General features: G+C 40.2%; 1 protein-coding gene across 5 annotated transcripts in view; it reads right to left on the bottom strand.

The window, feature by feature from the left end:
- The window catches only part of LOC144604862 (zinc finger CCHC domain-containing protein 2-like), a 67,861-nt gene that overhangs the window by 30,369 nt on the left and 19,835 nt on the right, over positions 1-17,657 (bottom strand). For 3 of the 5 annotated variants that reach the window (XR_013548782.1, XM_078419632.1, XM_078419664.1), the window contains exons 6-9: positions 10,978-11,069; positions 9,465-9,548; positions 6,310-6,364; positions 1,189-1,321 (exon numbers count right to left, since the gene is read on the bottom strand). Coding sequence is in view for 4 of the 5 variants with exons in the window: in XM_078419632.1 (XP_078275758.1) it covers positions 1,189-1,321; positions 6,310-6,364; positions 9,465-9,548; positions 10,978-11,069 (364 nt within the window). In the remaining variant the exon portion in view is untranslated. The remainder of the gene's footprint in view (positions 1-1,188; positions 1,322-6,309; positions 6,365-9,464; positions 9,549-10,977; positions 11,070-17,657) is intronic. The other 2 variants (XM_078419646.1, XM_078419655.1) reach the window with 2 other exon arrangements.

Here is a 17,657-nt window from a genome sequence, read left to right as displayed (position 1 = left end):
ATTTCAGAGAACAGAGACTGAAGATTGACAATATACTATGCATTACATAGTACCAGCTACTGCAAGAGCAAAGGTTTTTGGCCAGCATTGGGCAAATATTGGCAGAAAATCCCAACCCAATTCTTTGCAGAGATTTCCTAATATAATTACCACGGGAGGTCAGAATTGTCTGCTCAGAAATGGAATAATTGATATTATGCATCATAACATCTGTCATTTTTGGTGACATTGGATGTCAAAAATGCTAACAATGCTAAGGGAGGGAGAACTTTAGTGGGAAATAGTATTTATAAAAATTAGTCCGACACAGAAAAGTATCCATCCCCTCTCAAAAGCCAAAAGGTGCAGGGTGGAGATCAGGAGTTTTCTGAAACGACTTACCACTTAAGAGCTTGTTTGTTTCAGGTTTAACACATTTATCAAACGGTTGAATTATGATTAAGCCAAGAAAACACCAAATCCCTAATAAGGAAAAGTTCATGAGTGTTGGTCAGCCAGGGCTTTCCTCCCAGAGAGGAAGAACATTTTCAAGACGAGAGATGTCAGTATCAAATAGATGATGGAGTAAATCACTGCTGAGATTCAGTTATTTTCAAGTGATTAACTCTGAATAAAGGGGAGGCCATTTAAAACTGAGGTGAGAAGGAACTTTTTCACCCAGAGTTGTGAATTTGTGGAAATATCTGCCACAGAGGGCAGTGGAAGCCAAATCACTGGATGGATTTAAGAGAATTAGATAGAGCTCTAGGGGCTTGTGGAATCAAGGGATATGGGGAGAAGGCAGGCACGGGTTATTGATTGTGGACGATCAGCCATGATCACAATGAATAGGGGTGCTGGCTCGAAGGGCCAAATGGTTTCCTCCTGCACCTATTTTCTATGACATCTGTGGGTGCCTGAAGCAATAGGACTTTGCAGGAGAAAGAAACACAGACATTGAATACACAACATTTGTATACATTGTGTATGCAAGCAAAGAATTTCTCTGTGCCAAGTCACATGTGACAATAAAGTATTCCTTCCTTCCTACACAATAATACTTAAAGAAAAATGATGCGGCAGGAGGAAAACAAAAGAGAGCGAAAAGATTGGATAATAATTTTAAAAACACAAGGTTCCGTGGTATCATCAGTTCAAAGTGCTCCTTAAGAACAGTAAGATTAGGTAAAATAAAATATTCATACTCACATGTTCCATCACAGCTGTACAGTGCTCAGTGCTGTGTTTTGTGCTGTAGTTCCTTTTCCTCCAGTCCAGTGCACCATTCTGCTCAGAGTGCTGTAAGCCTACACCAATCCCTGGAGATTTTACACTCGGGATACTGTAAAAAGAGATGGTTCAGGAGAAATTAACTACAAGGTATTTTTAAAGCATGACCTGAAGCAGTGTCATTATGCAGGGCCAACACCACCAATAATGCATGCACTAGACAATGAGAGTACAGACCATTATAACTAAATTTAGTTTCCTTTTCAAAAATAAGGAAGTTACTCTCCATTCCTATTCAATTTATAAATGCCAAAACTAATTGGTAAAGCAAATGCACCCACCAAAAGGTGTTGCAAGTTTTACCTCCATAATGTTTGGGACAAAGACCCATCATTTATTTATTTGCCTCTGTACTCCACAATTTGAGATTTGTAACAGAAAAAAAATCACATGTGATTAAAGTGCACATAGGCAGATTTTATTAAAGGGTATTTTTATACATTTTGGTTTCACCATGTAGAAATTACAGCAGTGTTTATACATAGTCCCCCCATTTCAGGGCACCATAATGTTTGGGGCACATGGCTTCACAGGTGTTTGTAATTGCTCAAGTGTGTTTAATTGCCATCTTAATGCGGGTATAAGAGAGCTCTCAGCGCCTAGTTTTTCCTCCAGTCTTTTGAACACCTTTGGAAACTTTTATTGCTGTTTATCAATATGAGGACCAAAGTTGTTTCAATGAAAGTCAAAGAAGCCATTATGAGACTGAGAAACAAGAATAAAACTGTTAAAGACATCAGCCAAACCTTAGGCTTACTAAAATCAACTGTTTGGAACATCATTAAGAAAGAGAGCACTGGTGAGCTTACAAATCACAAAGGGACTGGCAGGCCAAGGAAGACCTCCACAGCTGATGACAGAAGAATTGTCACTATAATAAAGAAAAATCCCCCAAAACCTGTCCAACAGATCAGAAACTCTCTCAGGAGTCAGGTATGGATTTGTCAATGACCATTGTCCACAGAAGACTTCATGAACAGAAATACAGAGGCTACGCTGCAAGATGCAAACCACTCCAAAATAGAATGGCCGGGTTACAGTTTGCCAAGAAGTACTTGGAAGAGCAACCACAGTTCTGGAAAAAGGTCTTGTGGATAGATGAGGCAAAGATCAACTTATATCAGAGTGATGGCAAGAGCAAAGATGGAGGAGAAGGAACTGCCCAAGATCCAAAGCATACCACCTCATCTGTGAAACATGGTGGTGGGGGTGTTCTGGCCTGGGCATGTATGGCTGCTGAAGGTACTGGTTCACTTATCTTCATTGATGATAGAACTGCTGATGGTAGTAGCATAATGAATGCTGAAGGGTATAGAAACATCCTATCTGCTCGTTCAAACAAATGCCTCAAAACTCATTCTACAGCAAAACAATGATCCCAAACCTGCTGCTAAAGAAAAAAAAAGGAGTATTTCAAAGCTAAAAAATGGTCAATTCTTGAGTGGCCAAGTCAATCACCTGATCTGAACCCAATTAAGTATGCCTTTTATATGCTGAAGAGAAAACTGAAGGGGACTAGCCCCCAAAACAAGCATTAGCTAAAGGTGGCTGCCATACAGGCCTGGCAGAGCATCCCCAGAGAAGACACCCAGTAACTGAAAGTTGGCATACAGGTACAGCAGGCAGTGAAGAAAGCTAATGGCATGTTGGACTTCATAACAAGAGGATTTGAGTATAGGAGTAAAGAGGTTCTTCTGCAGTTGTATAGGCCCCAGGAAAAAGTTTGTGGAGTGCCTCCGAGATGGTTCTTAGAACAGCTTGTACTGGAGCCTACCAGGGAGAAGGCAATTCTGGATTTAGTGTTGTGTAATGAACCTAATCTGATAAGGGGACTCAAGGTAAAAGAGCCATTAGGAGGCAGTGATCACAATATGAGAGGGAGAAGGGAAAATCAGAAGTGTATTACAGTATAGCAAAGGGGATTACAGTGGCATGAGCTGGCCAAAATTGACTGGAAGGAGGCCCTAGCAGGGAAGACGCTGGAAAAGCAATGGTAAGTATTCCTGGGAATAATGCAGAAGTTGCAGGATCAATTTATCCCAAAGAGGAGGAAAGATTCTAAGAGGCACCCATGGCTGACAAGGAAAGTCAAGGACAGCATAAAAATAAAAGAGAAGTATAACATAGCAAAGAAGAGTGGGAAGCCAGAGAATTGGGACTCTTTTAAAGAGCAACAGAAGATAACTAAGGCAATACAGGGAGAAAAGATGAGGTGCGAGGGTAAACTAGCCGATAATATAAAGGAGGATAGTAAAAGCTTTTTTAGGTATGTAAAGAGAAAAAAACAGTCAAGGCAAATGTGGGTCCCTTGAAGACAGAAGCAGGGGAATTTATTATGGGGAACAAGGAAATGGCAGACGAGTTGAACCGGTACTTTGGATCTGTCTTCACTAAGGAAGATACAAGCAATCGCCCAGATGTTCTAGTGGCAAGAGATCCTAGGGTGACGGAGGAACTGAAGGAAATCCACATTAGGCCGGAAATGGTGTTGGGTAGACTGATGGGACTGAAGGCTGATAAATTCCCAGGGCCTAATGGTCTGCATACCAGGGTACTTAAGGAGGCGGCGCTAGAAATTGTGGACGCATTGGTGATCATTTTCCAATGTTCTATAGATTCAGGATCAGTTCCTGTGGATTGGAGGGCAGCTAATGTTGTCCCACTTTTTAAGAAAGTAGGGAGAGAGAAAACGGGAAATTATAGACCAGTTAGTCTGACATCAGTGGTGGGGAAGATGCTGGAGTCAATTATAAAAGACAAAATTGCGGAGCATTTGGATAGTAGTAACAGGATCGTTCCAAGTCAGCATGGATTTACGAAGGGCAAATCAGAAAGCCTTCGACAAGATCCCACATAGGAGACTAGTGGGCAAAATTAGTGCACATGGTATTGGGGGTAGGGTACTAACATGGATAGAAAATTGGTTGACAGACAGAAAGCAAGGAGTGGGGATAAATGGGTCCCTTTCAGAATGGCAGGCAGTGACTAGTGGGGTAACGCAAGGCTCGGTGCTGGGACCGCAGCTATTTACAATATACATTAATGACTTGGATGAAGGGATTAAAAGTACCATTAGCAAATTTGCAGATGATACAAAGTTGGGTGGTAGTGTGAACTGTGAGGAAGATGCTATGAGGTTGCAGGGTGACTTGGACAAGTTGTGTGAGTGGGCGGATGCATGGCAGATGCAGTTTAATGTGGATAAATGTGAGGTTATCCACTTTGGTGGTAAGAATAGGAAGGCAGATTATTATCTGAATGGTGTCAAGTTAGGAAAAGGGGACATACAACGAGATCTGGGTGTCCTAGTGCATCAGTCACTGAAAGGAAGCATGCAGGTACAGCAGGCAATGAAGAAAGCCAATGGAATGTTGGCCTTCATAACAAGAGGAGTTGAGTATAGGAGCAAAGTGGTCCTTCTGCAGTTGTACAGGGCCCGAGTGAGACTGCACCTGGTCTCCAAATTTGGTCTCCAAATTTGAGGAAGGATATTCTTGCTATTGAGGGCGTGCAGCGTAGGTTTGCTAGGTTAATTCCCGGAATGGCAGGACTGTCATTTGTTGAACGACTGGAGAGACTCGGCTTGTATACACTGGAATTTAGAAGGATGAGAGGGGATCTTATCGAAACCTATAAGATTATTAAGGGGTTGGACACGTTATAGGCAGGAAACATATTCCCAATGTTGGGGGAGTCCAGAACCAGGGGCCACAGTTTAAGAATAAGGGGTAGGCCATTTAGAACGGAGATGAGGAAAAACTTTTTCAGTCAGAGTTGCAAATCTGTGGAATTCTCAGTTCTCTGAATACATTCAAGAGAGAGCTAGATAGAGCACTTAAGGATAGTCAGGGGGTATGGGGAGAAGGCAGGAACGAGGTACTGATTGAGAATGATCAGCCATGATCACATTGAATGGTGGTGCTGGCTCGAAGGGGTGAATGGCCTACCCCTGCACCTATTGTCTATTGACCACATCTGGAGTATTGTGTAGTTTTGGTCTCCTAATTTGAGGAAGGACATCCTTGCAATTGAGGCAGTGCAACGTAGGTTCACGAGATTGATCCCTGGGATGGCGGGACTGTCATATGAGGAAAGAATGAAAAGACTAGGCTTGTATTCATTGGTGTTTAGAAGGATGAGAGGGGATCTTAAAGAAACATATAAAATTATAAAAGGACTGGACAAGCTAGATGCAGGAAAAATGTTCCCAATGTTGGGCGAGTCTAGAACCAGGGGCCAGTCTTAGAATAAAGGGGAGGCCATTTAAAACTGAGGTGAGAAAAAACTTTTTCACCCAGAGAGTTGTGAATTTGTGGCCAAATCACTGGATGGATTTAAGAGAGAGTTAGATAGACCTCCAGGGGCAAGTGGAATCAAGGGATATGGGGAGAAGGCAGACACGGGTTATTGATTGTGGACAATCAGCCAGGATCACGTTGAATGGCGGTGCTGGCTCGAAGGGCCGAATTGCCTCCTCCTGCACCTATTTTCTATGTTTTTATTAACTCATGATGTCCATGAATCGCAGACTTCAAGCAGTCATTGCATGCAAAGGATATGCAACAAAATACTAAACATGACTACTTTTATTTACATGACATTGCTGTGTCCCAACATTATGATGCCCTGAAATGGGGGGACTATGTATAAACACTGCTGTAATTTCTACATGGTGAAACCAAAATGTGTAAAAATGGCCTTTATTAAAATCTGACAATGTGCACTTTAACCACATGTGATTTTTTTCCTATTACAAATCTCAAATTGTGGAGTACAGAGGCAAATAAATAAATGATGGGTCTTTGTCCCAAACATTATGGAGGGCATTGGATGTAAATCAGATTCACACAAGGCTTGGAAGCATTTCTTTAATACAAAAACAAAGATCAGAATTTGGCACCGTTTGTATGTTTGTAATAGTAGTGATTTTAGATTTCTCAACCATTTCTTTTGAATTGCAAAGCCACCAGTTATGTTTTGCATTTTTATATCCAACCATTCCTACATGTCTTCATAACCCAGTAATGTTACTAGTCTTACCTGCAGACTCTAGCTTTCCCCATATTTTTGTAATGAAGTGTTTGCTGCTTTCCATCTAGAAAAATATTAAAAATCCTACTTAAAATTGATGTCCAAAACCTTTCCATCTTAAAGTAGCTATTCTTGGATAGATTGATTTTGATTTGTCATCACCCATACTCTCAATCTGCAAACATCCTGCAGAAATACAATTTCCTACATTTTAAAATTTCAATTCCTCATCAAGAAAAAACAGAAATCTTGTCCCATTTTTTAACCAATGTTTCCATCCATAAGATGCCTGCAAAGGATAAGAAATCCAGGACAGAAAGTAGCCAGCAAGTAGTGGCGGTTACATAGATGAGAATAGAGATGCAATAACGACTGCAATGTCAACAACGTGACAGGACCAATAAGATGAGACTTCACAATGTCAAACACATTTAAATTATACAGAAATATTGAATATTTTCAATAATTTCCCAATAAATTGATTCCCAACATATCCATTTGAATGTGGTATGTCAATAGTATATTGTTTACAGTCAGCTCGTGGTTCTACTAGATATGTTTAACAAACAAATTGTAAAACTTCATCCTTACTTTTAAAACAATGTGAATCTGCAATTGTCTTTTTGCAGCAGTACTATAAAGTGATTAAATTAAACCACCCAGATTGGTGGTTTGGCATGGTATTTGGCATTGGTATGGCAATTTACACTCCAATAAATAAAAATGCATTTATTTCAATGTGTGCCTGCCTAAAAACTTCAGACACTTATTTCAATGTCAGATTAGGTATTTTGTTTGAGGGGGCAGGAGTAGAAGATGAAGGGGTTATATCAGTGGAGTTAAAATGGAATTGTATGGGCAACTGCTTCTCTATGGGGAACTGGGAACCGAAAAGGCACAAAGACTTTCACGGTGGATCTCTTTCTACATCTACATTGTATGTCCCGGTATTAAAAAATTGAAAAGTTTTATCCACAGATACACATTCCATCCAGCGCTCTCTCACCACCACTTCTATTGACCTCCTCACCGTCACCAAGAATTACTTTATCAATATCTATAGCTAGACGATAATTAGGTTCCCTCAAATTTGGGGAAAATGAATTGTGTAATTTGCATTTTCAAATCAGCTATTTAACTATCTTTGTTATATGACTATGCCTAAAATAAACAGTTTGCACAATTGGTGTCAAGTTGATTTTCAAGAATTCCAGACCGCACATTCACACTATGGGTACAACTGCCCACTTACACCTCTGCAACTATGACAACTTTAAATTCCATTCTGTTCCCTGCTAACCTAAGACACCCAAAACGATATAACCGCTCTCCTAAATTAGCCTTAATTTTGCTAATTCATCAAGCTTCCTATTGACATACACTGACTTTGTTTATGCCTAAATTTGAAATGTTGTCACCTTTGTTTTTAAATCTCAATTTGATCAGATCACACCATTTATTTTATCTTCTCTGGCATACATCACTCCGTTTCCACATCTCTCTAGTTGCAGCTTCTTGACCATCCCGAATGTACACATTTTGTCATCATCAGCCTCATCTTTAGCAAATACCTTCGCCCTTCTTTCCTGATCTAAGACACCCTCTAGGTTTTGTCCATCTATGCTAATATATCATCGTTTGGATTGACATTAAACTTCATTTGACAAACTTTACAACATTAAAGGCACTGTATAAATAACAAGTGCAGAAGGATTGATTAGTTGCTTCCAGCTTTGTACGGTTCAATCAGATTCCCTCTCACTCAGCTCTCACAAATACAAACCTGGTCAAATATCCAGTTCAACACCCAGAAATTAGTGTGGCAAATATTTGCGACTTTAATTTTTTTCTTAGGTAGAGATGTCAAAACTGCACACAACATCCCAAATCTGGTCTCACCAAGGTCCTGTACAATTTTGGCAAGACTGTCTTGCTCCTGTACTAAAACACTCTTGCCATGCAGGCCAATATACTATTTGCCTTCCTAACTGCTTGCTACATCTGCATGTTTGTAGACCAGCAGAATTCAACAAAAAAAGGTCAAGCATTGATGAGTCTAATTCATTTTCTCAAAACAGTGAGTGGCATGGAACGTCATCACGTTTAACATGCTTACAATCTACAAAGTTACAGATAAATCTGGAAGCAAAGTGCTCCTCCTTGGCCAGCAGACATGAAGGACCAAAAAGGATTTTGTTAATTTCATTGTTTCTTTAAGTTGCATATATATTTGTGGTTACCATCTCACCTAGGTTAGAAGCAAGTGAAATACAATCCTTTTGGAACTGCAAAGCCTTCTAAAATTGTATTTCTAAAGCATTTGTTGTTTTGATAACAATGGTTAAACTAAAAATTAACACCACATTCCATAAGTTATACTCTGATTGATGATCTTTCCAGGATAAGGACTCCACAATCAGATTAAACCAGTAGTCTGCAAGATGGAATGTAACAATGTTATCATTAATGTGATGTACATGCCCACTACCCATTTTCCAGCACCCTTGGTTCCAGAGTCTTTCTGGATTATCTATTCTGCCAGATCAACAGAGACCATGGCCTCTGAAAGGAGTCAAAAGGTACCAGAACAGTCTGCCTAGGCCGCCAAATGTCCGAGATACCAGCCCGCAAAGTTGGCCTTGGAAGTCAGCTTTGGGAGCCAATCTGCTGTCTCTGGCTGCGCCGGAGTTCCAGAGCACCAGCGGGAGAGGGCTAATTCGAACCCGCCAATCAGCCATGGAAGTTGAGTATGGGAACAGATCTGCTGGCTCCAGCCAGGCCGGAGTTCCAGATCCCTGGCCACAGGCGGCAAATTTAACCCGCTGATTGGCCACGGAAGCTGGCTATGAGAATGGATCAGCTGGCCCCGGTCAGGCTGGAGTTCCAGAGTTGCCCCGAACTACACGAGCAACTTCGACCTTCCGATCGGCACGGAAGTCCCGATGACGTTGAGATCGGCCTGCCTTACCTGGCCCTAAGAACCACATTTTTGGGGAGTATTCCAGGAGGGATTTCAAGTGCACTCTCGCGATTTTGTCTAGATTAAAGGAGGAGCTGGGCCATTATTTGCTGGAAAATCGGTGGTGGGCGTGTATATCCATTCAACATTACAGATGTTGCACTTAATTAGCAGGACCAATGTTAAAAAGCACAAAGCCATGTACCTTCTTCCTGACTGGAAGCTTCAGAACTGTCTTCTTTGAAGTGCTCTGTAGATTTAGACAATTTTAACACTGGCTGTAAATTTGCTGTTAAAATAGTGAGGTGATTAAAAATAACTCAATCTTTATTATTCATGATACTGCAGTGAAACAAAATGGAAAGACTATTATCAAGGTAACTGTAGATTCATACAAGAACTGCAAACGGTCTCTGTAAAATGCCTGCAGTATCATACTTTCATGTAACATCCCCCTCAAGAGAATTCTCCTTCATAATTTCTTTTTTGAGAGCTCCAAAAACTCCAACTACCCATCAACATTTCAATCACTCCCTTTAAAAAAAGAGACAGGACCATTTCTCTTACCCATCTTAACCCAATTGCTATAGGAACCATCATCTTTGTTAGCCATAATCAGATGCAACTATTCCAAAACACACACACCCCTCTAATCCCACTCATGCATAACAAAGAATGATTTTAAGAGCCAAAACTTTAATACTCCTATTCTTGGTATATAAATGTGACCCAGAGGGTTTCCCCACATAGAAAACTCAAAAATAATCTTGGAATTTCCGACACCTGACTCATGAGAAACTGAATGTCCTCTCAGCCCCTCAAACTAATTCAACAAATTTAACAAATTCATTGGAAATTTCTGAAGATGCATGTGTAATATGTTTTGATTTCCAGATGGCTATTGATAAAGTGCTGCATTAGAGGCTATTGGGGTAAATTAATGGTGTAGGAGATAACAATGGCATGGATAGAAAGAAACAGTAGGCAGAAATGGGTCTTCACCTAAATAAGAACATGCAAGGCTCTTTGGCGGGGAAATCATGAATTAAAATCTAAAAGAATCTGCAGATGCTGGATATTCAAAATAAAAATCTGAAAATTCCAGAATTACTTCGGAAGTGTCAGACATGTTGTGTTCCAGCACATTTTTAAATGCTACCTGGCCTACTGAGTGTTTAAAAATAAGGTGTGGCTCATTTAAAACAGAGTGACCCCAATGGATAACAAGAGTGACACCATAGGGTTAGCAGCCTTTGGAACTGTATGTCAAAATAGAATGCAATGTAAATAGAGTTTTTGAACATTTTTCAGATTTTGGTAGTCTTAATAAGCAAGGATGTGAAAGGTCATCTACAGTAGGCTGCAATGCAATATTGATCAGATCATACATGATCCTACCAAATTATATAGCAGAGCAGGATCAAGGAGTTTAGCAGCCTACTCTTGTTTCTGACATGTGCATATATATTCACTTCTGAGGTGTGCTTTCAGGTCATTTAATCCCCACATGCAGAGTTGATTGTTGTCCTTTCCTAATTTGCTGAAATGCTGTTTTGTTTTCTGGAGAACAACTGAAATTTTATTGTTTCCGCTTCAAATTCTGACCAGCTCAAGCATTTCCATCACTTGTTCCTGCGAGGCAACAGTTGAATAATGCTCACAATCTATGTTCATTCATTAATGAATTCCATCAAGCCTGCACAACTTTGATTACTTACTATGAAACTGACTGTGGTCAGAAGGTTTCCCGAAGAATTCAAAAACATGGTCACTTCTTAAGAAAGAGCGAGAGGGCGAAAAGAACAGTTGCCTAATGGATAAAAATTAAGAAACAACTTTACTCTTTGCACTGGACAACTGGACCTACGCAATATCCACAGCTCAAGCAAAATACTCTGTAAAATTAGTGTTTTGTAGCAATAAGGAAGCTCACTCAATTCCTTCTGCTGCAAAATGACTAGGTAACATTACTAAAAGCAAGACTCTAAACTGACCAATTCCCATTTGGTGGAATATCCACAACATACAAACATATCCATATATACATTTACATATCTATTACAGTTTTGCAAAGTACAATGCCCATTCCAGCAAGAGGTCACAACTAACGTGCACAGCGTCTGTTATTTAAAGGTATATTTATATTTTGCTTGGGTTACACAAGACAAGATAAATTGCTCTTCCAAGCAGAATACAGAGAACAATGGCAATTTTATTAAATGTTAAAATGTTCACTAGATATAGACATGGCAAGACTTGAAGGATACACAATTTTCAAGAGACACAGTGCAAAAGTGAAATGCTTCAATATTTTAGAGAGATAAAACCGTCGGATAGGGAAAGATGCAGCATTTTAAAGTTTAGAGATACAGCATGGAAACAGTCCCACCAAGAACACGCCAACCATTGATCACCAGTTCACAGTAGTTCCATGTTATGCCATCGTCGCATCCTACTACTGGGACAATTTACAGAAGCTCATTAATCTACAAACCTGCAGGTCTTTGGAATGTGGGAGGAAACCATAGCACCACGAGAAAACCCATAGTGGGCTCACTGTGTTCACTTAAGAGTTCACTATGCATAGATGAGCTACATTGCAGCAGTGATAATACTTCAAGAAGTATTTCATCGACTTATAAAGTGCTTTCGATCAACTTGAAAGTAACATGAAATACACCACAGAAATACAATTCCTTTTTTTCAGATTTGGAAACTCAGTGTCTGTGAAGACAGAAACAACTCGAATATTTCAGACTAGTTAAGCAACTGTTCTGAATCACTAGCTTGGTTTCTTCTCTGCAGTGCTACCCAATATGCTCAGTACTTCCAGTAAGTTTTGCTTTTAAAGTCATTATAATTTTGGATATGATCTCAACGATAAAGGTGAGTTGAAGCCGAGACAATGGCTGACTATTTTGCAGGGATATGGAGAGAGAGGAGGAAATAAGATTAAACTGGAATAATCTTGAACAGAACCAATACAGATTCAGTGGGCTGAATGGTCTCCTGTGCTATGATCATGCTGTAATTATATGGAGTCGCAAACCGATGGAAGTGGTCCTTAGCAGGAATACCGTCAAATAAATCTTAAATTAATCAATATTACCTATGAGAAAAATAGAGCAATAGGCAAGCGATATATTTCCAGGGCAGGGAGACCAGGATGTCATTTGATTCAGGTTCAGGGACATGACTTGGAATTGCCCACTGTGGATCAGATCTCATTTAATAAGGCATTGATGAGTGAATGCTAAAGTCAGGATCAGATAAGAAACAACCTATTTTGGTGGAAGACATGCCATGGAAAGATTTTTTGAAAGAATGGAGGTGAAAGAAATCAATTAAGGAAACCTGTCTGAAATAAATTATCATAAAGTGTAGAGACATCGTGGTTAATTAATTGTCCAAGTTGTGAAAACAGTATTGTGCAATGTTTGGTGGCAGTTCCGCACAGAATTATTAGCATTTTTGAACCCGTGGTTTCTTGGTCACGCTCAACGATTAACAGATAACATAGAACTCAGAATAGAGCACGGGCCGAAGTGTTTTATTGTTTCATGTCGTGACCCACATCCCATATCTACCTGTATTTGTAACATAGTGTAAAAATACTATTTAAATTCAATCTGAAACTCGTCAAGAACAAAACCTGCACATATTTTAAAAACATGGAAAAAACCCTCCAAAATCTTGAAAATTTGCATAGCTGTAATTGACCAATCAAGACACGTTTGTCATTGAGTCGAACGCCAATTGACCAATCAGGCGCTTTGTTTCAGGCTAGCTAGGCAGGGAGCCGACTGTGATCATGGCAGAGAGTATTTCTTCTGAAGATTCCCAGGAAGGTTCTTTGGTCCTCTGTGCAATACATGTCGTCGAAACCCATAGCAAGGTAATTGCATTTAGTGAGAAAAGCTTTAAGAAGTCTCAAGAATGTACAGCTAAGTGGATTGAAGTGGAAGGAAGTCTGGAAAGCAAAGTCTCTGCTGAGGTGCTGCAACACAAACAGGACAGCGTGGGACCATTTAAACTTGAAGCTGCAGGCGATGATCATGATGGCCATTCTCATGGACATTGTGAAGCAACTGGAACTGGAAGTAGTTAACGTCTTACATAATATCAAAGATGAAAATAGGTTAAATACTCCCTTACACATTGTATCTTCTATTATTAGGAGGCAGCAGTGCATCCCGTGTTATCATGCCAGTGCTATCGTCACTTCTGTAACATCACAACAAAACACTGAGCTTTTACATCAGTATAGATAGAAGAAAAATGAAAGTGAAAGAGTTCACGTTAGCTAATGTCAGTACTTTTACTAGTATGTGATGTGCAGGAGCATTAAAACATGTTACAGTCATATGGGGAATTGCAGATTGTCATTCCCAAGGCATATGGATAACATGGGGTTCCATATTTTGTAAAAGTAAAAGTATAAAAGGTCCAAATCTAATTTATTTTGATTACCAGAAATCATAACGTGTTGTTTCATTATTGTGAAGATTGTTGCGAACTTATCAACAATGAGCGAGAACCTTGATCATCACTCATCAGTCTTCATGTGCTGTGAAATTTCATGTAATATGTCCTTTCAGGGTGAACAAATAAAAATTCAATGTTTCTGTTTGTAAACTAGCCATTCATTACATACACACGAATGAAATCTAAATCAAAACCTTTGGAAAAAACATAATTAAATACAGTTAGATTTTGCTGTTCAGTGTGTCGAATAAATTAATCAATGAGTGAATGGCTTATGATTATGGTGTACTGATGAATAACATGATGTGCTGCTTTTGTGCTGGATGCTAAGTTCGCGCGCGCGTGCGTGCGATTACTGGTGTTGCCACAACTGTCAGGAGGTGGGTAATAAGGGGCAGGGGACATTTTGGAACCATATTGTTATCATTATGCACACATCTACACACGCATACATACACAAGTGTGCATAATATACATGTTCGGCAGGTAGACACTGACACACACATACAATGCAACACCTTTTTGGGGTAATTTAGGTTAAAGGTAGTAGCACTCATTTGCAAGACACCATGGGGGGGGGGGTTCTTGAACAGAAATATAGGCTCGTTGTAACTTAAAATGACTACTCATCGAGTAAACATGAAAGTATTCGATTCTTGGTCATAATGTGACATTTATATCAGAAATAAGACGTTTTCCTCTTAAAGCGACTGGAAGATGCCTTACAGGTAGCCCTCATTTGCAAAGCATCGTGGGGGTCTTGAACAGAAGTAGGTTCATTCAAATTAAAATGACAACTCATCATGTAGACATATCACGACATTCAATTCATGGCCATAATATGACATCTTTTGTTTGTTTGTTCCTGAACTACAACCAAAACGGTACACGATAGCGCGACAATTTTAGGCCCACTTACTCACCGTCGTCCCTTTGGTGCTAATGGAAGAAGTTTCATTGGTGTTATATTTTTTAAGTTATTCACATTTTAAAGTTTAAATCTATCTCCTAGGGAGGGAGGGGGAGGAAGGGAGGGGGGAGGATAGGAGGGGTTGAAGGGGATGGAGTGGGGGGAAGAGAAGGGGGTGGAGGGAGGGAGGAGGATAAGGGGGATGGAGTGGGGGGAGGGGTTAGGAGAGGGTGCTGCACCAATGCAGGAGAGGTTTGGGCCCAACGGGTCCACTTGGTCTAGTTTACATTAAAAATAAACGGTTTACCTCTTCATGCAACTGGAAGGTGCCTTAAGAAATCAAATAAAATAAATTCAAAGTTGAGTGTATTCAAATATCATTTCCAAACTTGGAGGTGGTGTGATGTAAAATTTCACAAATACTATATTGCAACCAAATGTGGGCTACTACCTTCAAGAACTCATCAATAAAAATAAAAGAAAATTTGAGGACTTTTGTTGGGGGGGACACACCGGACATTCCGGGAGTATAGAAACTCTCACCATGCACTAACACTGGTGAACATACACTACATTTCATTTCCCTCATCTAAATCTTGTCATGTATCCAGAGGAATCCAGCTCCCCATAGAGTAAGGTATCACAAAATGCTGGAGTAACAGCGGGTCAGGCAGAATCTCTGGAGAGACGGAATGGGTGACGTTTCGGATCGAGAACCTTATTCAGACTTCTCGACCCGAAACGTCACCCATTCCTTCTCTCCAGAGATGCTGCCTGACCCGCTGAGTTACTCCAGCATTTTGTGATACTTTCGATTTGTACCAGGATCTGCAGTTATTTTCCTACACTCCCCACAAAAAGTAATATACGGCAACCTATTATTGAGCACAAGAGGGCGCTGTTACTTTTTCTAATTAGCTTAATTATTTAGTGTGCAACTTTTGGCACTGACGAGTTATTATTTCCTTCTCAATTACTTTCTATCTAAATCTGTGCAAAATTGATGAGAGATGGGTCACGATGTTTAGCCTGGTCTAGAAACCTTTTGGTATGATTATAGCTTTATGGAGGAAGACAGAAAATAATAATTTCATTTATTGAAAATCCCACTTTTTTCCTCAGACTTGAAAGATGGGTGGTTTTGAAACTGACAAACATTTACAGAGTTTTGTGGCCAAATACTTATTCCAGCGGACCCATGCTGGAATTATCGCAAATTCTGATCCATTTGTATTGAAATAAGTCTTGCAATCCCAAATATTGTTCCTGCACTTATGGGGTAGGCAGCATTTGATCTAACTGAGGCAAGGACAAAAAGTAGGCAGTTTGTTCATTCATAATGAGGGACTTCAAGGCTGCTCCATCATTCGTCAACATTAAGCTGACCTTCTACCTTGGCCCCATTTTTACTACGTAATCATATCCTTCGAATCCCTTAATTTTCAGAAATTCACCAGTATTCAATGTTCAATGGATGAATGTCCACAGGTCTCCAAAATAGAGGATTCCAAAGACGGATTTCATTTCAACCTAATGGCTCACCCCATGTTCAGACGATGACCCTAATTCTAGATGATTCTGTTTACTCAACTACAGCCTCCTCCATGTATCCAGCCAGTGGAGCCCTGCTCTAATTTTAGTTCCAGTGAGAGCTCCAATCACTCCTTGAACACTCAATCTATCTTTTCTCGTTTCCAAAACAATTTATTCCAGAAAGCTGCACAGCAAATCCCTCTTGCACTCCAACAAAGGAAATTACATTATTTTTTAACAATGCAACCAAAATTGCACATAATAATCTGGATGCCCTCTCTCTAAGGAGTTAACTGCAATAAAATAACTTTACTCCAACATTCCAACTTTCATAATAAAAGACCAAGACCTGTGTAATTATTTGTTTCAACAGCATATCGCCTTCCAGTCACTTGTGTGCAAGGACATCCAGATTCCTCTGAACATCAACATGACCCAATTTCTCAACTCCACACTCACTTACATAAGTGGATAACCTGAATTTCCCATGTTGCACTATATCTCATCTATTCAACTTAGCATTTCTTTCCCTCAAAGTCTCTTCATATCCGCTTTCCTGTCACAATCCTGTTTTGTTTTGTATCATCACTAAATTTTTAAATAAGACTTTGTTCCACTCATCCAAATTGTGACACTGATTAGTTTGGGCTCAAGCACTAATCCCTGTTGTACGTCAGTTTGCGAATCCAATAGGAATCAAACCATTCCCACACAATGCATTCTATTGGTTGGCCATCGCTCAGTCTGTGCTAATACAGTATCCCCAAATTAATGTGTTCCAACTCCTGCATGTGATTTTACCCAAATACATCACATCCATCAGTTTCCCTTTATCAATTTTAATGGATATATACGCAAGAAACCTGTTGATCAAAAATACGACTAAATTTCATGTCCATGCAAATTGCTCTCACCTATGATTTTCTAAATGTTCTCAGTCTGAGGAATATTGAATGGAAACAGAATAATTTGACCCACCATGACCTTTCAATCACGATTTACAGCAATCCTACATGTGATTCTAAGAAAATAACTGCAGATGCTGGTACAAATCGAAGTTATTTAGTCACAAAATGCTGGAGTAACTCAGCAGGTCAGGCAGCATCTCGGGAGAGAAGGAATGGGTGACGTTTCGGGTCGAGACCCTTCTTCAGACTGATGTCAGGGGGGCAGGACAAAGGAAGGATATAGGTGGAGACAGGAAGATAGAGGGAGATCTGGGAAGGAGGAGGGGAAGAGAGGGACAGAGGAACTATCTAAAGTTGGAGAAGTCGATGTTCATACCACTGGGCTGCAAGCTCCCCAGGCGAAATATGAGGTGCTGTTCCTCCAATTTCCGGTGGGCCTCACTATGGCACTGGAGGAGGCCCATGACAGAAAGGTCAGACTGGGAATGGGAGTTGAAGTGCTCGGCCACCGGGAGATCAGCTTGGTCAATGCGGACCGAGCGCAGGTGTTGAGCGAAGCGAT

Source organism: Rhinoraja longicauda, chromosome 2 (genome assembly GCF_053455715.1).
Source record: "Rhinoraja longicauda isolate Sanriku21f chromosome 2, sRhiLon1.1, whole genome shotgun sequence".
NCBI lineage: Eukaryota > Metazoa > Chordata > Chondrichthyes > Rajiformes > Arhynchobatidae > Rhinoraja > Rhinoraja longicauda.
The sequence above is the reverse complement of the archived record's forward strand: the minus strand, read 5'-3'. Positions and strand labels throughout refer to the sequence as shown.